Here is a 19,183-nt window from a genome sequence, read left to right on the forward strand (position 1 = left end):
AAACCCCTTCATAGAAGGAGGTAAATACTTTCTACTAGGGGTAACCCACGCAGCTATGGCAGAAAGTCACTAACTTCACTAAGGGTGAGGTAAGAAACCTGACTACCCAACTTGCTGAAATAATGTCAGTGCAAAATATCTGTCAATTCAACTCACACAAATAATGTAGCAACATTTTCCTGTTAACTTCTACACTGCATGGATTTCTCCATTGTTTTATTGCCTTTTCTGGTATCATAAAATTATAGACTACTGCACAATAAAAGGAAAAAAAAAAACAAGAGCTGCAACATGCACAACGTATATATGCAGGATGGATGATGGGAATGCCAATACACAAGCTAATTCTTTAGAGGAATCTACAAACTGGCTGCATGTTGCAGATTTACAAGATGTTACAGTGACAGTGTATTACTTTCATGCACACCTCAGATCAAAGGAGTCACTTACAATTATGTAGTCCAGTTGGCATTCCCAGGCTATATATGAATGTAGCCTGGGCTAGTACAACTGGTCAGCAATTATGTAAATGTTAATGCCTGTGGGGATCGATTAATACTTATGTGATTAGTATATGCACAACTTGAATTTGGCCATGAAAATGACTTAGACAGAAAGTGTTTTGTTATCCTTACTACCCTAAAAACATTGGGCTAAGGGTGAGAACTAGTGCTATAGCTTATTCGCCAAGCATGCATGTTTTCGAATACAGACCACACACCCATGACTAATATCACAAAATTTCCACTCTCACAAAGTAACCACTCCGTAAACAAGCTTACCCATCTAGGCCTTTAGTAAACTCTGTAATTGTTCCATAAATTATTCAAAAGTACTGATTAAAACATTAAACTTGTGTAACCGAAATTCTCTGTGATATCTCTAGGATTTGTCCAATCATCATTACCAAACGTAGCCAGACCATACCAGCTGCTGACCTATTATCAAATCTTTAGGCATGTATATATTATAATATATTCAGTGATTGCTTCAGGCTAGTAGTTTGATATGGATCAAAAGTGTTACATATTAGCTGTAACATGGGGCATTCAAGCTTTGCCTGATATGCATACCCTCTGTTGGGCATACACATCAGGCAAAGCCCTCATGCCTGTACATGGGTAAGCTCAGAAGTTACATAAGTATATAGTACATATCACAACACAAGTTGACATATACATTCAGTAGACCATGCAGTCAGTTCTGTGTGCAGACTGGTGAACAAGACAACAACAAAAAGTTTTACGATAAATGTATAAAATCTACACCCAATTATAATCTGTAGTACTGCATGTAGGTTGAAAACAACACAGAAAAAACCTTAAAATTTGTTAAATGTTCTCAAGATCACTTTAGTACCTTGGTCTCTACCTATATGTATGTGGATAATCAACAGTTCTTTTAGTAGCAATTGCAGTTGCATATACTGTGATTACAGTGGAACCTGTTAATCAGGACACTTAAAAATGAGGACACCTACATAATTTCTAAACGTGGTAATAGTCCCAAAGCATCCCTTAATTGGCATGTAAACTGACCAGGACACTTTGATAATCAGTTTTGGTCAGTCCCAAGGTATCCTTAATACACAGGTTTCACTGTAGGTTTTTTCACTGGAGTATCTTGTGTGATGTTCTACTGCTGCAAAATTCTGGACTACAGCAGATCCTATTACCTACATTCTTCTAGCTCTTCAAACCAGTTCTTCAGGGGTTTTCGTTAATCTAATCAAGACTTTGTAAGGGAGACTCTTCAGTTTCAAATCCATGCAGTGTTAAAAGCAAGAAAACACTTAGAGAAGAAGGCCAAATATTTTTTTTCTTTGTAAAAGAAATAAATTTTTGGTTTGCCTGCTTGTCTGCCAGCCTGACCCACACTTACAAGGCTAGAGGCCACATGAAGCAATGCATGGCCAATATCTAGTGTCACAATGTGTGGCATGTGACTTTTCTGGTTCAGACGAGTGTCTGCCTTCTGTACTTTGCCTTTCCTTTTACCTTCAATCACATGGTCACTTTCTGCACACAAGGAAACCATACCAAAGTGGTAATTTTCTGTATACATCCCTTAGAGCTAGGGGGCATATTTAAACACCAGCAGGTGGATCATCACAGTGCTTCCACCCTTATGGACTAAAATAACATTAGATTTCTTTCAATCCACTAGAAATGATCCTGTGGACAAAGATGTGTTGTAAATATATGTCAATGGCTCTGCAATTTCCTCTGCTATATACTTGCTTCACAAACAAAGCTGAACATCCATCAGGGCCAGTAGACTTCCTAACATCCAATTGCTTTAATAATGAACCACCATGGAGGGTTCAATACAATCAAAATGAAATGAGTCTGTAATACTACTGTTGACAGGAATTGGAGGTACAAATGTATCAGTAGTTGGGTGAATATAATATTTTCTAACGAAATGGTTCAATCAATGGAAGGTGTCTTAGTGATGTGGTGACCAAGTAAATAATTTACCTCAGGCCTCAAAGTAGCAACAAATTGAGGGATTGTTCAATAGTGAAGATCAAACAGTTTTTAATTGACTTACATATCAGCAGGATCATGAGTACAGTTTACAAGACTACATTATATTTTTCTTTGATGGCATTAAGAAGGTCTGAATTGAGCCAAGGAGTTGGTCACTTTGAATATTTATTAAGCTTTTAATGGAATATAGTGTAGGAATTTAATCACCCTTGAAGAATAGCATAAAGTACTCTCACATATCATTGGTATCATCAAATAGCTCCAAAACTGACCAAAGAGCATTGGAAAAACAGACCTCACATCATCCTAGCTATGTTTCTGAAAGACTCTCGCATAGGAATCTGGCATAAGACAGGCACATGCATCAACCTCAACATGGGAATTACTGTCCCATTTCTGTTGTTCCCATTGTAGAAAAAATTTTAGAAAAGTTATTGCTTCTTGAGTCGGCTTATACCTGGAGAGTCATCAGTTATTACACAATCTTCAGGGTGCTTATAGGCATGATAGATATGCTGACCAAATTCTGTCTTATACAGTTGATACAATTGTATAGGCAGCAGATCATGGTAAATATGTTTGTGCTACCTTAGGGAAAGCTCTAGATCATCATCTTTGCTGAATTGTCCTTCTGGCTTGGTATTGAGCTTATAGCTTGTCGATTTGTTGATAATTTAAGTGATCATCAGCAACATGTGCATGAAGAACCATTTAAATGCTGTGGCATTTATTACCTTAAAAATTGATGCGGTGACTATTTGAATTTGACCACCACTCGATGCTTGAAAACAATGTTGTAGCCACAATCGATTGTTGCACCACCTGAGTGCGACTGCTATTGAAGGTGCAACATTTAGCCAAGTAAATACGGTATGCATTCAGATTTGGGTTCTGTACTTGGGGGTATCCCTCAAGGCAGTGTCCTTGGTCCCTGCTGTTTTTAATATATGTAAATGACATGTCCTTGTAGGTGTTTTGTGGTTGTTTACATCTTCAATTTGCTGATGACACCTGATTGATGATCTCTCTGTTGATCAGAGGCTTCGAGATGATTTATGTGATTTGGCACAACGGATTACATACAACAAGTAAAATGAAACTTAAACCCCAATAAATCCAGTGTGATGTGGTTCAGCTTTTCAGCGATAAGCTACCTTCTGTTCCCCCACTTCCAATTCTACATGATGACACTAACAATCATCGATAAGCAGAAATACTTCTGATAGCAGGCTGAATTGGTCCTCACATATTTCAAGGATTTGTGGGAGCATGGCATGTTGTATTATCTGACACAAATTAATTCTATTTACCTACCACCATACTGAAGATGTTGATGGAACCCTTGGCTTCTTCATGTCACTCTTATGCTTTACCTGTGTGAGGACCTGGCTCATTTACATCAAATGCAAATAGAACTTGTGCATCTAACTTGTAGTTTGTGGAACCATATATCACAGTATAGAGCAAGGCTACAGTTTACACAGTACCAAAGTATTCCAACATTATCTTGGTGGGGGTATTTTGCTTCATCTGCTAATTGAGTTTGGCTGTAAACATTTTTACAAATTAGATGTTCACCTTGGTTTGCTGACATTTTTCTTTTCAAAAGGAACTTCAGTCAACGCTTCTTTTGGCACCAGCCACAGTGTGGTGGAATTCATTGCCATGCACTTGGTTTACTTGATGACATAATTCAGTAATTTCAAAATGTTCTGCTCGAGCACCTACTGGACTTCCCTTGATTATTTTAAATTTTGTTATAATTATAGTACGGCGATATCAGTTGTATTGTATGTAGTTCTGTGTATATAATATGTATGTATGTATGTATGTATGTATGTATGTAAATATATGTTTATGCATGTGTTGCATATGTGCACTCCAGTATGGAAGAATGGCTTAACCAAGTACTGTGAGTTAAAATACCCAATTGGTCAATCAGTCAGACCATGAAATAGAAGCCTGTAGCTGCACTTATAAAATGATAGCATGGCAACCACACCTTTAAATTATCAGAACACATTGCCATGGGATCTGACCATGCCCCTTAATGGTCTTACTGCAGTTTTTGCTATAGAAAACAAGACATGGCAACCATGCTCCTTCATCTATTGCATAACTCACTCAAGATAAGCAGGGAGATTGAGATACTCTAATATACAACAAAAAACAAAGCAGTGCAATTTAAAAAATAAAGTACGGCTCCAGCAATAAAGAGTAGTGAAACAATGATGGTAGCCATTACAACATAGCTATGTGAGAAAATCCCTTGGCATTGAACAGATTGTAGTAACATGCCAATGTAGGGATTTTCCCACACACATATATATATAATGTTATAAAAATATATCCCTTGTTTCACTGCTCTTTATCACTGGAACCCTCACTTTTAAATTAATTGCACTATACCCCCATAGATGTTATAGCTAACTTACTGCCTGATGACAAGGGTAACTCAATAATGGCTAATGCCATAAAAGGAAAACTTGAGAATTTTAAGTTTGATTAGGGATCAAAGGCATAAATAGTAGTGAACAAGGAAGGCTGCCTACACTGCAGGCAGCCTTGGCTGCAGGTATACTAGTGGACATTTAATCCCTATACCAGTCGCCTACACTTGCAGATATATTTAATCTGTATTTCAGTCATGGGTATAGGGATTAAATGTCCACTAGTATATCTGCAGATGTAGGTGACCTTCCTTGTTTCACTACTTTTTATGCTTATGATCCCTTATCGAACTTAAAATTCCTAATTTTTTTCCTGAAAGAAAGAATAGAAAGAATAGCACATCTAAAGAAAGAATAGCACATCTAAAGAAAGAATAGCATTAAATTAAAGTTTTCATCTAAACACGTGCCTCAACTATCAATTACTGAAAAGGTGAAGTGGCCATTATGCTACATTTTCAAGTACAGTGAAACCTCATTAATAGGGCCACCAATGGGACCCATGATAAGTGACCCTATTACTGAAAACCTCATTAATGCAGCCATAAACAAAATGGCCTTATTATTGAGGTTTTCAACAAACCAGCAACTGCCTATAGTTGCTGTAACAGCAATGTAGCTACAATTGATCTAAACACACTATGTAGGGTTTATCATAGAGAAAGGTAGAAATGTATCAAATTATTCCAGCATTACTTGAGACATAATGGTTGGAAAAGCATGAAGCGTACAGCCAGAATAATGGGTACTGCTTTCAGTAGTTAAAATATGCACTTAAGAGCAGCAACTTTTGCAGTGATACCTTGATTGCCTGCTCAGCTGGCCTCTTTACTGAGGGAACATTGTGTTAGTTTTACTAGTTTGGTTCTGTGGTATGTGGCTACTGGCCTTAATAATGAGGTGGCCCTATTAACGAAAATTAAATAAATGTAATATAATGGAAATACGTTTGGACTTGCTGGACCTGGCCACTATAATGAGGTGGCCTCATTACTGAGGTGGCCACTAAGTGAGGTTTCACTGTACTGTGGATTTTGTCTCTGCTGAAAATCTCATACCACGCTTGACGCAACCACAAAGTTTTTATTAAACCAAGTTGGAAATTGTTCTTTAGGCAATACACAATTTTTCAACGGACATGAAATCAACAGCATGTTCAGCACGTTATACAGTACACAGTGTCACAAAATGAAGAACATTACAAGAAGCACAACTGTAATCAATCCAGTCATTACGGAAAATACAGACAGTAAAGCCCCACGAATCAACACCTTAATCGACACCATGCAAATGTCAGCAAGAATGATTGGGGCACAAAGTAGGACAAAGGTAAGTCCATGATGTGTACATAGTACACTGTGGTATGCCAAAAGGCACCTGTTGGGCTAAAACGATGCCTAACAGTGATAAAAATCACACCCATAGCCTTGGATGTTATTCTTGTCTGAAGGTATCAGCCGGCAGGCAGTTTAGAAATCATGTAAAATTCTGTAGCAACTTATCAGAGGCATTTTTGAAGACATTTTTGGGCTTGATTCTGCCTAACCAATACTGGTAAGGCACAGTGAGGGTATTGTGAGGCTGCTTTCTGGTCAATATTTCCTTTGTGAGAAAGTGCAGCAAATCTCCATGATCCCTATTATACAATACTACCATAATGTATGATGGGCTTGCACTGTAAGAGGTCACTTCAACCCAACATTTACATTTTGGCATACTAGCCACTGATACGCTATCACAAAGAAAAACCTTGCACTGCAAGCAAAAAAGTACAAAGAAGGACAAAAGTATGTCATGATGTATGCATTGTACGTATTGTATCATGTAAGAATAAAATGGATTTATTATTATTATTAACACTTTACAGTAACCAGCACTGAAGGTCTGACAGCAACTTGTGCTGCAGCCTTAGGATTACCTAACCTAGTTACAAGGACTCAGACTTAAAACAATGACTTATAGCAAATAGGGTGTAACAGAAAAGGAGCCAAAGTATGGAAAAAAAATCCCTCCAACCCTTTTCTGTTACACCTTATTTGCTATTTACACATCATGCTTCTGACAGTCAAGCTTTGGGTATTATTCTTCAAGTGTAACAGGCGCACGTTTTAATAAGCTTATAATGGGGGAGGGCCGCCGTTATACACTCTTGGTATAGAGACATGCATTTTACATGCAGTTATAGCCTCACATACCATTCTTTCCTTCTTGCAATGTAGAAATTCAATAATGATAATGATACAAAAAGTTTTAAAACAAGTGTACAGAAAAATTAACAAGCTAGCTATATAGTAGGGATTATTACAACAAGTATAAGGAAAATTAGGAATTTTAAGTTTGATTACACACAACTGAATTAGGGATTAAATGATTAAATGTCCACTAGCATATCTTCAGGTGTAGGCAACCTCCCTTGTTTCACTACTTTATATTTCTGTGATCTCTAATCAAACTTAAAATTGCAAAATTTTCCTTATACTACTTTTTGCTTAGCTTTTGGTGACATTATTATGGCTGGTGAACCCTCGCATACAGCATTACAAGAAAGAATGGCACCAGGCTTATGTTTTCACTCCCCCCCAACTATCAAATACTGAAATAATGAAGAGGCCATTATGCTTCATTTTCAGCTATGTTCAGTCCGTTACACAGTGTTACAAATGATGAACACAATGAGAAAGACCTCTGCCAGTCACGACAGAAAACTCAGATGATTCCTGTTACTAACGTAGGGAAGTCATCACGCAGTGCTACTACGAATCAACACCTCGCGCTGTCAGCAAAGATAAATGGGACACAAAGGAGGATGCAGGTAAGTCCATGAAGCATGCATTGTAGTACTGCAGTATGCCAAAATGCACCTGTCTGTCAGGCTGAAGCAATAGAGCAATGTTGAACAGTGGCATAGCCGTTATTGAGTTATGCTTGTCTGAAGGCATCAGTCAGTCAGTCAGGTAGTCAGTCAGTCAGTAGAAAATTCCACTTAATAATTCCACTAATTAATTAGAAGCATTCCATAATATCTCCACCTTTAACACAGTAGCTACTGGTACTGTACACTTTGTACTCACCTCACAAAACCTAATAGGAATTTTACCAGCTAGTATAGGGATCATTACAAGGGAGATCATCTCTTACTATAAGGGCTAGGTTTGCACCTCAACTGATGACCTTCCTCTTTTTATCATAAGGTATAATATATACAAGTACACAAAAAAATTGGAATTTTCAACTAGAGTTGAGACCATAGCACATTGATAAAAAGTACTGAAACAAGCTGGAGATATCATAATGGAAATGCACAGTAGGGATATAACACTTCTTATTGTTTTACTGTGATTTAATATCATGCACTACTCCAGCTTGTTTCAGTACTTTTTATCGATGTGCTATGGTCCCTACTCTAGTTGAAAATTCCTGTGTACTTGTTTGTTAACTTTTTTTGTAAAATAAAATTATTATGACTGGTGAACCCATGCATACCGCATCAAAAGAAAGAAATGGCACCGTGTGCCCCAGCTACCAATTATAGTCTGAAAAATTATGCTTCATTGTCAGCTATCACATGCAGCATTACAAATCAAGAACTTTTCAGAAAGCACTTCTGCAATCAAAGTAGCCACTATGAAAAAATATGGACAATTTCTGTTACGAAGGAAAGCCATGCATCACACGCTACCACTAAATCGGCACCTTTTGTTGTCAGCAAAGATGAATGGGAGGACACTGGTAAGTCCATGAAGAATGCATTGTACGTACTGCGGTATGCCAAAAGACACGTGTCTGATGTCAAACAGTGAAAAAATAGCCTTAGCTATTATCGAGTTATGCTGGCATCAGTCAGTCAGTCAGTAGAAAATTCCGTTTAATAATTTTTAAAAAATTCTGTAGCAACTTGTTAAAAGCATTTCGGGTTGTCTGAAGGCTTGTTTGGACTTAGTTTCACCTAACCAACACTGCTTCATCATCGTCAGGGAAAAGTGAGACTGGTTTTTGGGTGATGTTTTTCATGGGCCACGCCTACACCTTTGTGGTCCCTACTATCAGGAGCTCATCAAGTCCATAGATGAGCTCCTGCTACTATACAGTACTATCGTACTGTATGATTAAGACTTTTCTAGCCCCAAAAATCACTCTAAAACCAGCCTCACAATAACTTCATTGTGCCTTGGCAGTCACGTATAATCAAGCCTAGAAGTGCCTTCATTTAAAAGTTCAAGTCCCCACCCTTGGGACTTTTGTACATATTATTTCCTATCATCTACTACTGAAAGATAGCATCAGTCGTATACTTTGGGCCAAAACCAAATGAGAAATTAATTTCTTCTAGTTAATCCTCACATAGCTATCCCGGCCCTCCACCATTTTTAGAAAGCATTATACTTACTGTACGATAGAAAATTTTTGTCAAGTTAATATGATATGACCAAAAAACTTGTATCCATTTTTAAAATTCATCCTTCAAGTGATTATTTGTAGAGAAGTGTGGGTTCAACAAGATTACATCACTGGGGATGTCAAAACCCTATTCAGCATATTGTGGTATCCGGAAGCTGCAACTTATAGTATCCGGGTATTTGTTTCCGGATACTGCATATACAAATTCTTAGTGATACAATAATAGAGACATTCCAAAATATGTGTACCTTGTCGAGCTGAACCTTAGCGCCGAGAATGCACTGTCTCCTCGAATCACCTGCGCACGTGATGTCATAAAATGGCGCGATTTGTGTATCGTGTATTGAAGCTAGCATCATCGTCAGGTAGAATAAGAGGTAGAATAAATGATTATAGCCAGTTTCACACTGACCTCACTGTAGACAAAACTGTTGGTAGCGACAATGGAGAATTTATTAACATTAAAGGAATTATCTTCGACATGGATGGAACGTTAACATTGCCAGTATATGATGGGAGAGAATTATTAAAACGTTTACCTTTGCCTCCTGATACTAATGACATACTCGTCTCAGTAATGCAACTTGACGGACCAAAAAGGACCAAAGCAATGAGAACTATTGAACAATATGAAGAAGAAATGGAAGAGAAAACAGAACTGCAACCCCACGTGTTAAAGTTACTACACTTCATAGCCAGCAATGGTGTAAAGCTAGCACTGGTTACTCGTAACACATTAAAAGGGACAAAAGTTTTTCTTGACCTGTTGCAAGCAGAAGCTGACAAGGACACTACACATTCAGTGGTAATGGCTGATATGTTTTCACAGGTGAATAGCCATATGCATGAAAACACTTAGACAAGTGCAAGTTGTCTTGTATTGTAGTTGTAATATATGTGCATCGCTGCACATGTTAAGTAATGTATAGCATACTTGTTTCCTGAAGGGCCTGCAACTTTTGAAATCTCTTGCAGCCTGCAAACATTTCAAAATCTGAAATTTTACCAATTTCCGTACATTTCCGGATACTAAACATCAACTAAAAAATTGTAAGATTTGAAATCCCAGACAGAGTTGCAGACTCCTCGTTGCTTCAATACATAGGCATTGGTCCTGGGTGTAGAAACTGCATGCAGACTACTTTTTGCAGTATCATTATTGGTGATTATTAACAGATTATTTAGCCAATTAATTTTACTGCTATTGTTTTCATTATGTGAATTTCAATATTAGATAGTATATTAAAACTTATTAATTTAAAAGTGAAGTAGGGATCCAAGCGATAAAAAGTAGTGAAACAAGAGATCAATGATGGTATTACAGCATAGCGCTGGCGGGAAAATCTCTTGTTTCACTACTTTTTATTGCTTAGATCCCTACTTCATTTTTAAAATATTGCTTAGATCTCTACTTTTTTTTACATTAATAATTTTTGATATACTAGTTTTTTTTGTTATAGCATACAACCAAGAGTTAATAATAGTGCTACCACAGTTATTAAAACTATACACGTGTGACTCTTTTCTATTAGGCTCACTGGACTGACTGCTGTATTAGAGTATCTTGAGTCATCCTTTCACCTAGAATTATTTCTACCAGGGGGTGTGTCACTATTTCATATTTTCACTGTGCTAGCTTATGATATAGCTAGACCTGGTGTGTCATCGTGATTGAGTAAATAGATTGTTATAGGCGTGGTCTTGGTGCTTGACAACCAAGATCAATCACATTGGTAGGTGGGGTCTTAAACCTATCATGAAGTTACAGGTATAAGTTTGCGGCATCTAAATATGCTGCTCAAAGAAAGTGTTGATAGGGAAACTTAACGCTTTTAGTACATGAAGAAGGACGACAGACCAGCCTAATTGAAAAAGACAAGGCACAGAGTTTTTTATTGTGGCATGGAATGGTGGCCATGCACTGCTCCATTTGGCCTCCAGCCTTATGACTATGGTCAGGCAGGCAGGCTGGCAGACAAAAATTCAAGTTTCATTGATTTTTTAAATGTTCTATATCAGCTGTCTATAAGCGTTTTCTTGTTTTTGGTGCTGTATTTGATGTTAGATGGACTAATATTATTCTGTAAAGGTTTTTTTGTTGTGTAAGTATCTTGGATGATTTTTAAATGCGGAGTTTTAGGCAGCACATGTGCATCCCTACTTATATAGTACTACCATACTGTTTGATAATTAGTAAAATCTGTTAGCAGCCTTGGTTGTCATCTATACTCGCACATAGAAAGTGTGTACAGAAACCAATTATCCCAGGATCTGTGTAAACAACATACCGGAAATGTGCAGACTGAATTTTTAGACACAGGCACTTGTACTGAAAGCGATACAAATCCCTGCACCTAAAAATATGGGGTCTGACCATGTAAGACTAGGGTGCAATGTGTTAATTAACTTAATTAAGTAATTACCTGTGATGTGATCTGCAGTGACACTACCACTGACACATACCATAAATCAAGGAACAACTTTCATGTATTTTTATGATTTCCTGATTATCTACTGTATTTCCTTGTATAAAACCCCTGGCTTTTATTTCTTTCCAAGCATTTTTGACCTGGCCTGTAAACAAATAGGGCCTTTATTTGAAACTGGACGTTTATTTTGTATTGGTCTGACAGACACCCGGCGTTTAATTGAATTTGGGTGGTGGTAGAATGGCATTACTGTAATGGTAAGCCTAGAAAGCAGTGATACGGTGTGTTGAATGTATAAACAGGTATAGGCAAGGTAAAATGATTGGAAAATTCACCTGGACTACTCACGTGATTATTTGTAGTATCTTCATTCCTCAGAAGGCTCTAAACTCAAGTACGAAGAAGTAGCAGCAATAAGGGAAACAATTAAAGCCATTAACGGTAGACTCAAGTAATAGCTGGGCCTCTATTTGAGACCAGGCGTTTATTTTCCAAAGTTGCTGGAAACCCCCCGGCTTATAGTCGAGACAGGTGTTTAATCGAATGTGGCTTTTATACGAGAAAATACAGTACTTACTTTTAGAATTGATATTGTTTACACACACATGCTGAACTACAATAGTTGCACAACATTGTGTGGAGTGTACCCATGTACATCTCTCATGAGCAATTGAAATTATAGGATTCTGGAAAAAGAATGCAATCAGGTTTGGCCATAGGAAGAATCCCATCAAGGTGTGCATGATACCCGCTTTGACTACATTGATTTGTAGGTGATTACGTTGCCTTCAAAATCACATGATATCATTTAGTATGTTGATGTCAATTTTTGCTTGGTGGGTATTGTACCTCTCCATACTCAGCTCTTTTGTTTGAATCAGGGCCAAGTACCTGGTACTGCCCAAGGAACTCCTCTAAGGACCCTTTCCCTACCAAACTTGGAACTTTATCCCTTTATAATTTTTATCTATGGGATATTCATTATGTTTAAAACATTTTGCAATGTACAATCAGTCAATCATGACAAACAGAATGATTTGTGTACACCTGTCCCTACAGTGGGATAGCCAATGAGTCACTTGCTGGATCACCACAGTTGGGTTGTTAAGTGCATGTGCTTGTAATTTTCAGAGATCCGATCCCAATACATTACCAGCCAATCCGATCCCGATACATTTTAGTTGGAAATTGCGAGTATTTTAGTTGGAAATTCATAAATGGCTCAGACCACGAAGTGGTTGAATGCTATTTAGAATTGTATGAAGAAGGTGAAGTCGAACATATCAATGGTGTTTGACCAGTTTTCTTAAAATAACAGCTATGTTTACAGCTCAAAATTAAATAAAATAAAATGTATATACTCCCACAATTGAACCCACCAATCGACCTTTGATTAGCTTGAGAAAGCCTACAAGGGTGGGTGGGACCATTGATATGTTCGACTTCACCTTCTTCATACAATTCTAAATAGCATGCAACCACTTTGTGGTCTGAACCATTTATGAATTATATTTCAGAAGGCTCAGTCTCTCATATCAACAGTGTTGTTTGCACTCTTGGAGAAAGGCATCTGCTGCCATTTCATAGGGATCTGGCCGCCAGCTGAAGTAGAGTAGGCACTGGGTGGACAGTCTGGATGCAAACAGGTCTATGTCTAGGGGTCCATAGAGGTTGTTAATTTCCTGGAATATCACAGGGTTCAACTTCTAGTCTGTTCTGTCCAGCATTTTCCCTGGACTCTGTGTCGGCTATTGTGTTCAGAACACCTGGTAAATGCACTGCTGCAATGTGGATATTCCTCTCCAGGCACCACATCCAAAGATCTCTTGCAAGCATCACCAATTCCCTGGAGGCTGTTCCTCCCAGGTTGTTGATATAGGCTACCACTGTGGTGTTGTCAATCCTCAGTGAGATGAATATTACAGTCTTGGACTTTGCAAAGGTTTTGGTTGCTAGAGTTGCTGCAAGTAGTTCGAGACAATTGATATGCATCAAGCGTTCCTGTTGGGACCAAGGTCCCCCTGTTCTCTGTTTGGAGCAACAGGCACCCCATCTCTCCAGGGATGCATCGGAATCGATCACCAGATCTATGTCCCTCTGAATGAGTGTTTTGCCATTCCACCTGCACATGTTGTTGTCCCACCATTCCAGCTCCTCCAGGCACTCTTGTGTGTCAATATGTTCATTTGTTCCACTGGGGTCTCTGCCCTTGTGTGGGACGTCTGAATCCTCGGCTGCCTCCCCTCCTTGCCTTTTGGCTGTACTGGTACCCCCCCTGCTGTTGGGGGGGATGCTTTGAAAAAAAATGTGGTTTGTTGTTGCTGTCCTTGTTGCCAGGGAGGTGGGATCTCATAGCTTTAACTTGATCCACTAGCTCTTTGGACTTCTGGGCAAATTCCCTTCCAAATAGGGAGGGAGCGGCATCAGTAAAGTTTTCATCATTCTCTATTAGGGGGAGGAGAGCTTTGTTCATTTGTGAGATAATCTTAGTTCTCCTCAAATGGTTGAATTTGGCATTTGCATTGTCTACAAGTTGAATGGCTGCCTTTGCAGCATTAACAGCTTGTTTGTGGGTGACATTGTCACCTTTGGTGTCGGCCTCAACAATGGCAGTGAGGGGTGCCATGGAGTCTAGAATGGCCGTTTGGATCACTCCTGGCTCTTTATCGGTTGCCTTTCCATTCTGAGAAACCTCCAGTTTCATATATGCATCAAGCACTGCTGTCTTTGTGGCTGGCACTTTGGGGAGAGCATAGGCATTTCTTGTACTCAGACGGTCGGAACTCTCTAGTCTCTTAGAGCATGCTTGCTTCAGGAAGGCTGCCATCTTGTCGGTGACTTCTACCAGTCTGGTAGGTGGAGCAGTTTTGGCACCACAAGTTTCCGTGTCTGAAAAGACTACAGGTTCATCATAATCCGGGTCGTCCGACCAGTCTGCCCAATCTCTGCTCTTGTTTACTGGGCTAGGTGTTCTACTCTGGGAACGGGATCTAGAGTGTCTTGTTCCACTCCGGGAACGTGAGTGACCTCTGCTCCATGATCGTGAAGAACTCCTACTTCTGAATCATGACTCACCATCGTGCCTATGGCATGCTCTACTCTGAGAGCGTCTACTCCAAGAGTGTGATAAAGCAGTTTCTCTACTCCGAGAGGGGGATCTACTGCGGGAAAGGGAGACACGAGGAGAGTACGCTCTACTCCGAGAGCGAGATCTTTGCCCTCTCCGAAGGCTGTTAGATCTAGTTCTGCTCCGAGAACGGTGGCGCCTCTCACGGCTCCTGGAGCGGTGAGATCTCCTCTTCTTCAATTTCCACTGTTTAAGCGAAGAAACATCGTCTTGTAGTGATTGTAACTGATCAGTCAGTTTCTGAAGTACTTTGTTGGCGTCAGTCATCACTAAAAGTAGACCACGTCGTTCCTGAGCTGTCACACGTGTTCAAGCTAAGAAAAAGGTCAATTGGTGGGTTCGATTCTGGGAGTATATACATTTTATTTTATTTTATTTTGAGCTGTAAACATAGCTGTTATTTTAAGAAAACTGGTCAAACACCATTGATATGAGAGACTGAGCCTTCTGAAATATAATTGCAAGTTAACAAATTTGATTGAATGAGTTGAATTCATCATTTTTTTTTTTTTTTTCGATTAGTCAAATGTCCAATACAGTGCAATGTCTATGTAATGGACACTTTAGTAGTGTTGGGTGATTAATCTAGATATGTTTTCAATAATCTAGATATTAGTCACTAATCCATTTTACATCTTGTCAAGTAGCAACATCAATTTTGCTAGTGGAGCATGATAATAGTGCAGCTGGGACATGATTAGTTTAAGTTGTATGCCCCACCCTTGATAGTTAAAAGTTTCTTTAGTCACAAAAAAGGGCTTATATTAGCATACTAAGAATTTAATTAATTAATTAATTAACCCTTTCACCGCTGAATTTTCTGGCAGATCATAGAGTCTGCTACAAATTGTGCTATACAAGCTTAACTGCACACTATAGTACTTAGTTACCATACCTCTAAGTAATCGCTATAGACTAAGGACCTCGACTAGGTTGTTTTTGTTTACGTAAATAAAACCGCTAAGTAGTTACAAGACAACAAAACTGAAAAATATGGTAAAAGCAGCTTAAATAAGTAGTTAGTTACAAATAAAGTTGCTGCAGGTAAGTATTACAGTCCATAAAACTATTCTAAACAGTCTCCTTACTGAGCGATTGTTTCTTTGAGATTTATCCCAAATCTTGTATCATGCATGCGTATACGCACACGAGCGAATCACGCCACACTTCTGAAAAACAGCCGACGGTGATCCTTGGCTGTGTTAGCCTATCAATAACAATCCAGTGGACTTCAAAATGTGACTATCAACTCGAGGATGCATGACAGTCGTCTTTTCTAACAAGAAAAACTTTGCGGTATTACATAACAAACCCGCAACAGTGCGTGAAGAATCCGGTTATCCCAGAAACGGGACCTCTGTGGGCGTGCGCGTTTCAGGGTAAGCGCATCGTACTATAAAATGCATGATAGAAGTGGTAGCGCATTAGAATTGTACTCGAAGCACCTTTTATAGCGTCAAACCGGATAAACCTAGTTGAAGCGGTGAAAGGGTTAATCTTGTTGACAAACTAAACAACCATTATGATTTGGTAGAGACCTAGTAGTATGCCTTTATGCAGAGGGGTACATTGTATACTATCAGTAAACCAGATAACAAGATTCAACTGAAAAATCGAGATTATTAACCAAAAATCGAGATTATTTTTAGAGAGTAATCTAGATTATCAAAAAGGCAATATTACCTATCACTACCTTTTAGCCTGTTTTTTTTTTTTCACTGCCCAGGACTCCTGTGATGCCCCGAGACAATCAAGGATAACAAAGCTGACAGAATCTCATTTTGACCCTGACTCACAGATTGGCTGGCCTTAGTATTTTCAACTCCCACAATAATATCCTGTGTATGAAATCACCTGAAGTACAGGGTTGTAGACAGTGTGTTAGGATATGACATCATTTGACTACAAATGATAAATCACTAATTATTACTAATTATTACATTTAAAGCCTAAACCATTTAAACTGTGAAACTCATTAACAAGTTAAGAACTCGTTAGCAACTTAAGCTCCATATGTGGCTGTTTATTAGGGCTGAAACAGATATCCATATTATCCAGATATCCAGATAATATTTCAATATCTGGATAGTAATTTGAAACTATCTGGATAATTGTTAATAATTTAAAGCAATGTCATGATGATTTTCTTTGATACAAAGCCTTTACACTGATTTATTATACCAGAATCCCAACCAGTGTACAAATACTATGCTTACTTCTGATCTAAATTATATGAGTGTAGCAAGCATGTTGTTTATGGCAACATATGTCATGTTTTATATAGCAAGTGATGATGTCACTATCCATAGGATATCTGGAAAGATTTAATTCAGGATATACGGATAGTGAAAATTGCTGTATTTGTTTTTTTCCCAGCTCTACTGTTTATAGAGATGGATGATGTCACTAGTGAACTGACACATTTAGTCTCTTCCTACTAATGGGAATACAGCAAATGTTTCATGAAGAACTTATACTTGTATAGGTAATAATTTGGGTGCAAAAAATACTAGTGCTACAAGAATAAAATTGAGATAGCATGTTTACTTGGTTAAGGTTACGGTATAGTCACGGGCAATCGTTCAAAATTTTGAATGCCTATCGATACTTTTTGAGAAGCCCATAAAACCAGTCTAGCAGCGTAAAAAGTTTTAAATGAAGGTGAAGCCCTTCATATTTAATGTTTTTATGTAGCTACAGTGTAGTTTGAGGCAGGTGGAGCACTACAATTAGTTGTAGTAACACAAGTAAGCCAGCCCGTACATCGCTCAGCTCCAGCTGTCACTACCATGTTTTTCCGCCGCCAAATACAGCAAAAGCTGTAGGCTCTATTGGCTTTTCTGGGGCACAGTGATATTGTATATTAAATTTATTAGGTCCTGTGGAAGCGTTTTTGGCGTGTTTCTTCCCAGTGACTCAGATACATGCCTTCAAAGAGCTTGTTTCACTCGAAAAAACTACTAAAAGTTCAATAAAACATCTATACAACCAGTAACTTAAAAAATCGCTTCCACAGGACCTAGATATTTAAATTGTTTAGCCACTTGTGTTGAAATTATAAGGATTCAGTAATCTGTTAGTCTGGTTTTTGGCGGCGCTTTTTTATAAAACATCGCTCTATTGTAGACCACACACCCAAGAACAGTCGTTGTTCTGTAGTAAAAACAAACAAGCACAATTAGTTGTATTGCTAACACAACATAGTTGTTAAAATTATTTATCCCTGCTTGGTTTAAAGCAGGTTTTGTAATTTGTTCCGCCCACGCATTTTAAACTATTCCGTAACCTTAAGCACCACACCTTCAATAGTAAGCCACACTTGAGTGATGTCATGATTGATTTTGAAAATTAGTGCTTCAACATCATCAAGTGGTGGTCAAATTTGAATAGTCGCCACATTGATTTGATACTGAAACAAAAGCATGACATAAAACATACAGCTAACTCACCACTTGCTTTTTCTGCTAACTCACCCTTATCTTTTCCACTATGCAGTGCAACTTTGTTAATCATTTTGTTTTTACCTGAGGGTCACTGCTGTTGTAATGTGTCCATGACACCACAGATCATCACGAGGGATAATCACTCTATACCTACCAAACCTGATCCTGCACCAGTCATGCACATCTGCTCTCATTGGGGACTATCCCCTGGGGCTACCCTGATGGTAGGTGATGACTGGAAGGACATCATGTGTGGTAACAAGGCTGGATCAGGTGAGTAAGATGTGTTCAGCAGGAGATTGTGTTGTGATGTTCTTGTTTTTTGCAGTTACAGTGCTTCTAAGAAACCACAGAAATCATGATCATCCTTCAAAAGCAAAGCCAAACTTTGTTGTGGATTCTCTTTCTGAAATCATTTCATTACTGCAAAGTCCATTTACAATTGAAGTATAGAAGAATAACATCGCATGAATCATGTGTGTGGGACCCTTTTGATCTTTGTGTATATATGAGTGGATCAAAGAAATGATATAAAGTGTTGATTTATGAAATTAATAGTAACAGTACTACTTCTGGTGCATGCATAATATTTGTAATGTGATTATCAAAAAGAGCATGTCACACATGCAAGTGACTGATGAGAATATAGAACTGTTTCCCTACATGCAGCCATAAATGCTGTGCTTCCTATGGCAGACCGGAATGATAGTGCACATGAATGCAAGTATGCAGACATGCATGCATAATTTATTACACGCAGTCACTGCATGCTTTGTGATATCTACAACCATTAAGGGTTTGCACAATGCCCGGATGTGGTCATGCATGCACAGCATCTCAGAGC

At 38.5% G+C, this 19,183-nt stretch overlaps 1 protein-coding gene across 3 annotated transcripts; it reads left to right on the forward strand.

Moving 5' to 3' along the window:
* Positions 1-9,546: 9,546 nt before the first annotated feature.
* Positions 9,547-18,894, forward strand: LOC136260722 (uncharacterized). 3 transcript variants are annotated; one of them, XM_066054567.1, is made up of 4 exons: positions 9,547-9,705; positions 9,763-10,169; positions 18,462-18,612; positions 18,668-18,894. In XM_066054567.1, exons 1-4 carry the CDS (start codon positions 9,660-9,662, stop codon positions 18,790-18,792), a joined length of 729 nt encoding a protein of 242 aa, XP_065910639.1. In that variant the 5' UTR covers positions 9,547-9,659; the 3' UTR covers positions 18,793-18,894. The 3 variants fall into 3 exon arrangements, with proteins under 3 accessions (XP_065910639.1, XP_065910638.1, XP_065910637.1); XM_066054566.1 differs by having other exon boundaries at positions 9,551-9,717; XM_066054565.1 differs by having other exon boundaries at positions 9,551-10,169.
* Positions 18,895-19,183: the final 289 nt, after the last annotated feature.

The sequence above is a fragment of the Dysidea avara genome, chromosome 7 (assembly GCF_963678975.1).
Source record: "Dysidea avara chromosome 7, odDysAvar1.4, whole genome shotgun sequence".
In the NCBI taxonomy this organism is placed as follows: Eukaryota; Metazoa; Porifera; class Demospongiae; order Dictyoceratida; family Dysideidae; genus Dysidea; species Dysidea avara.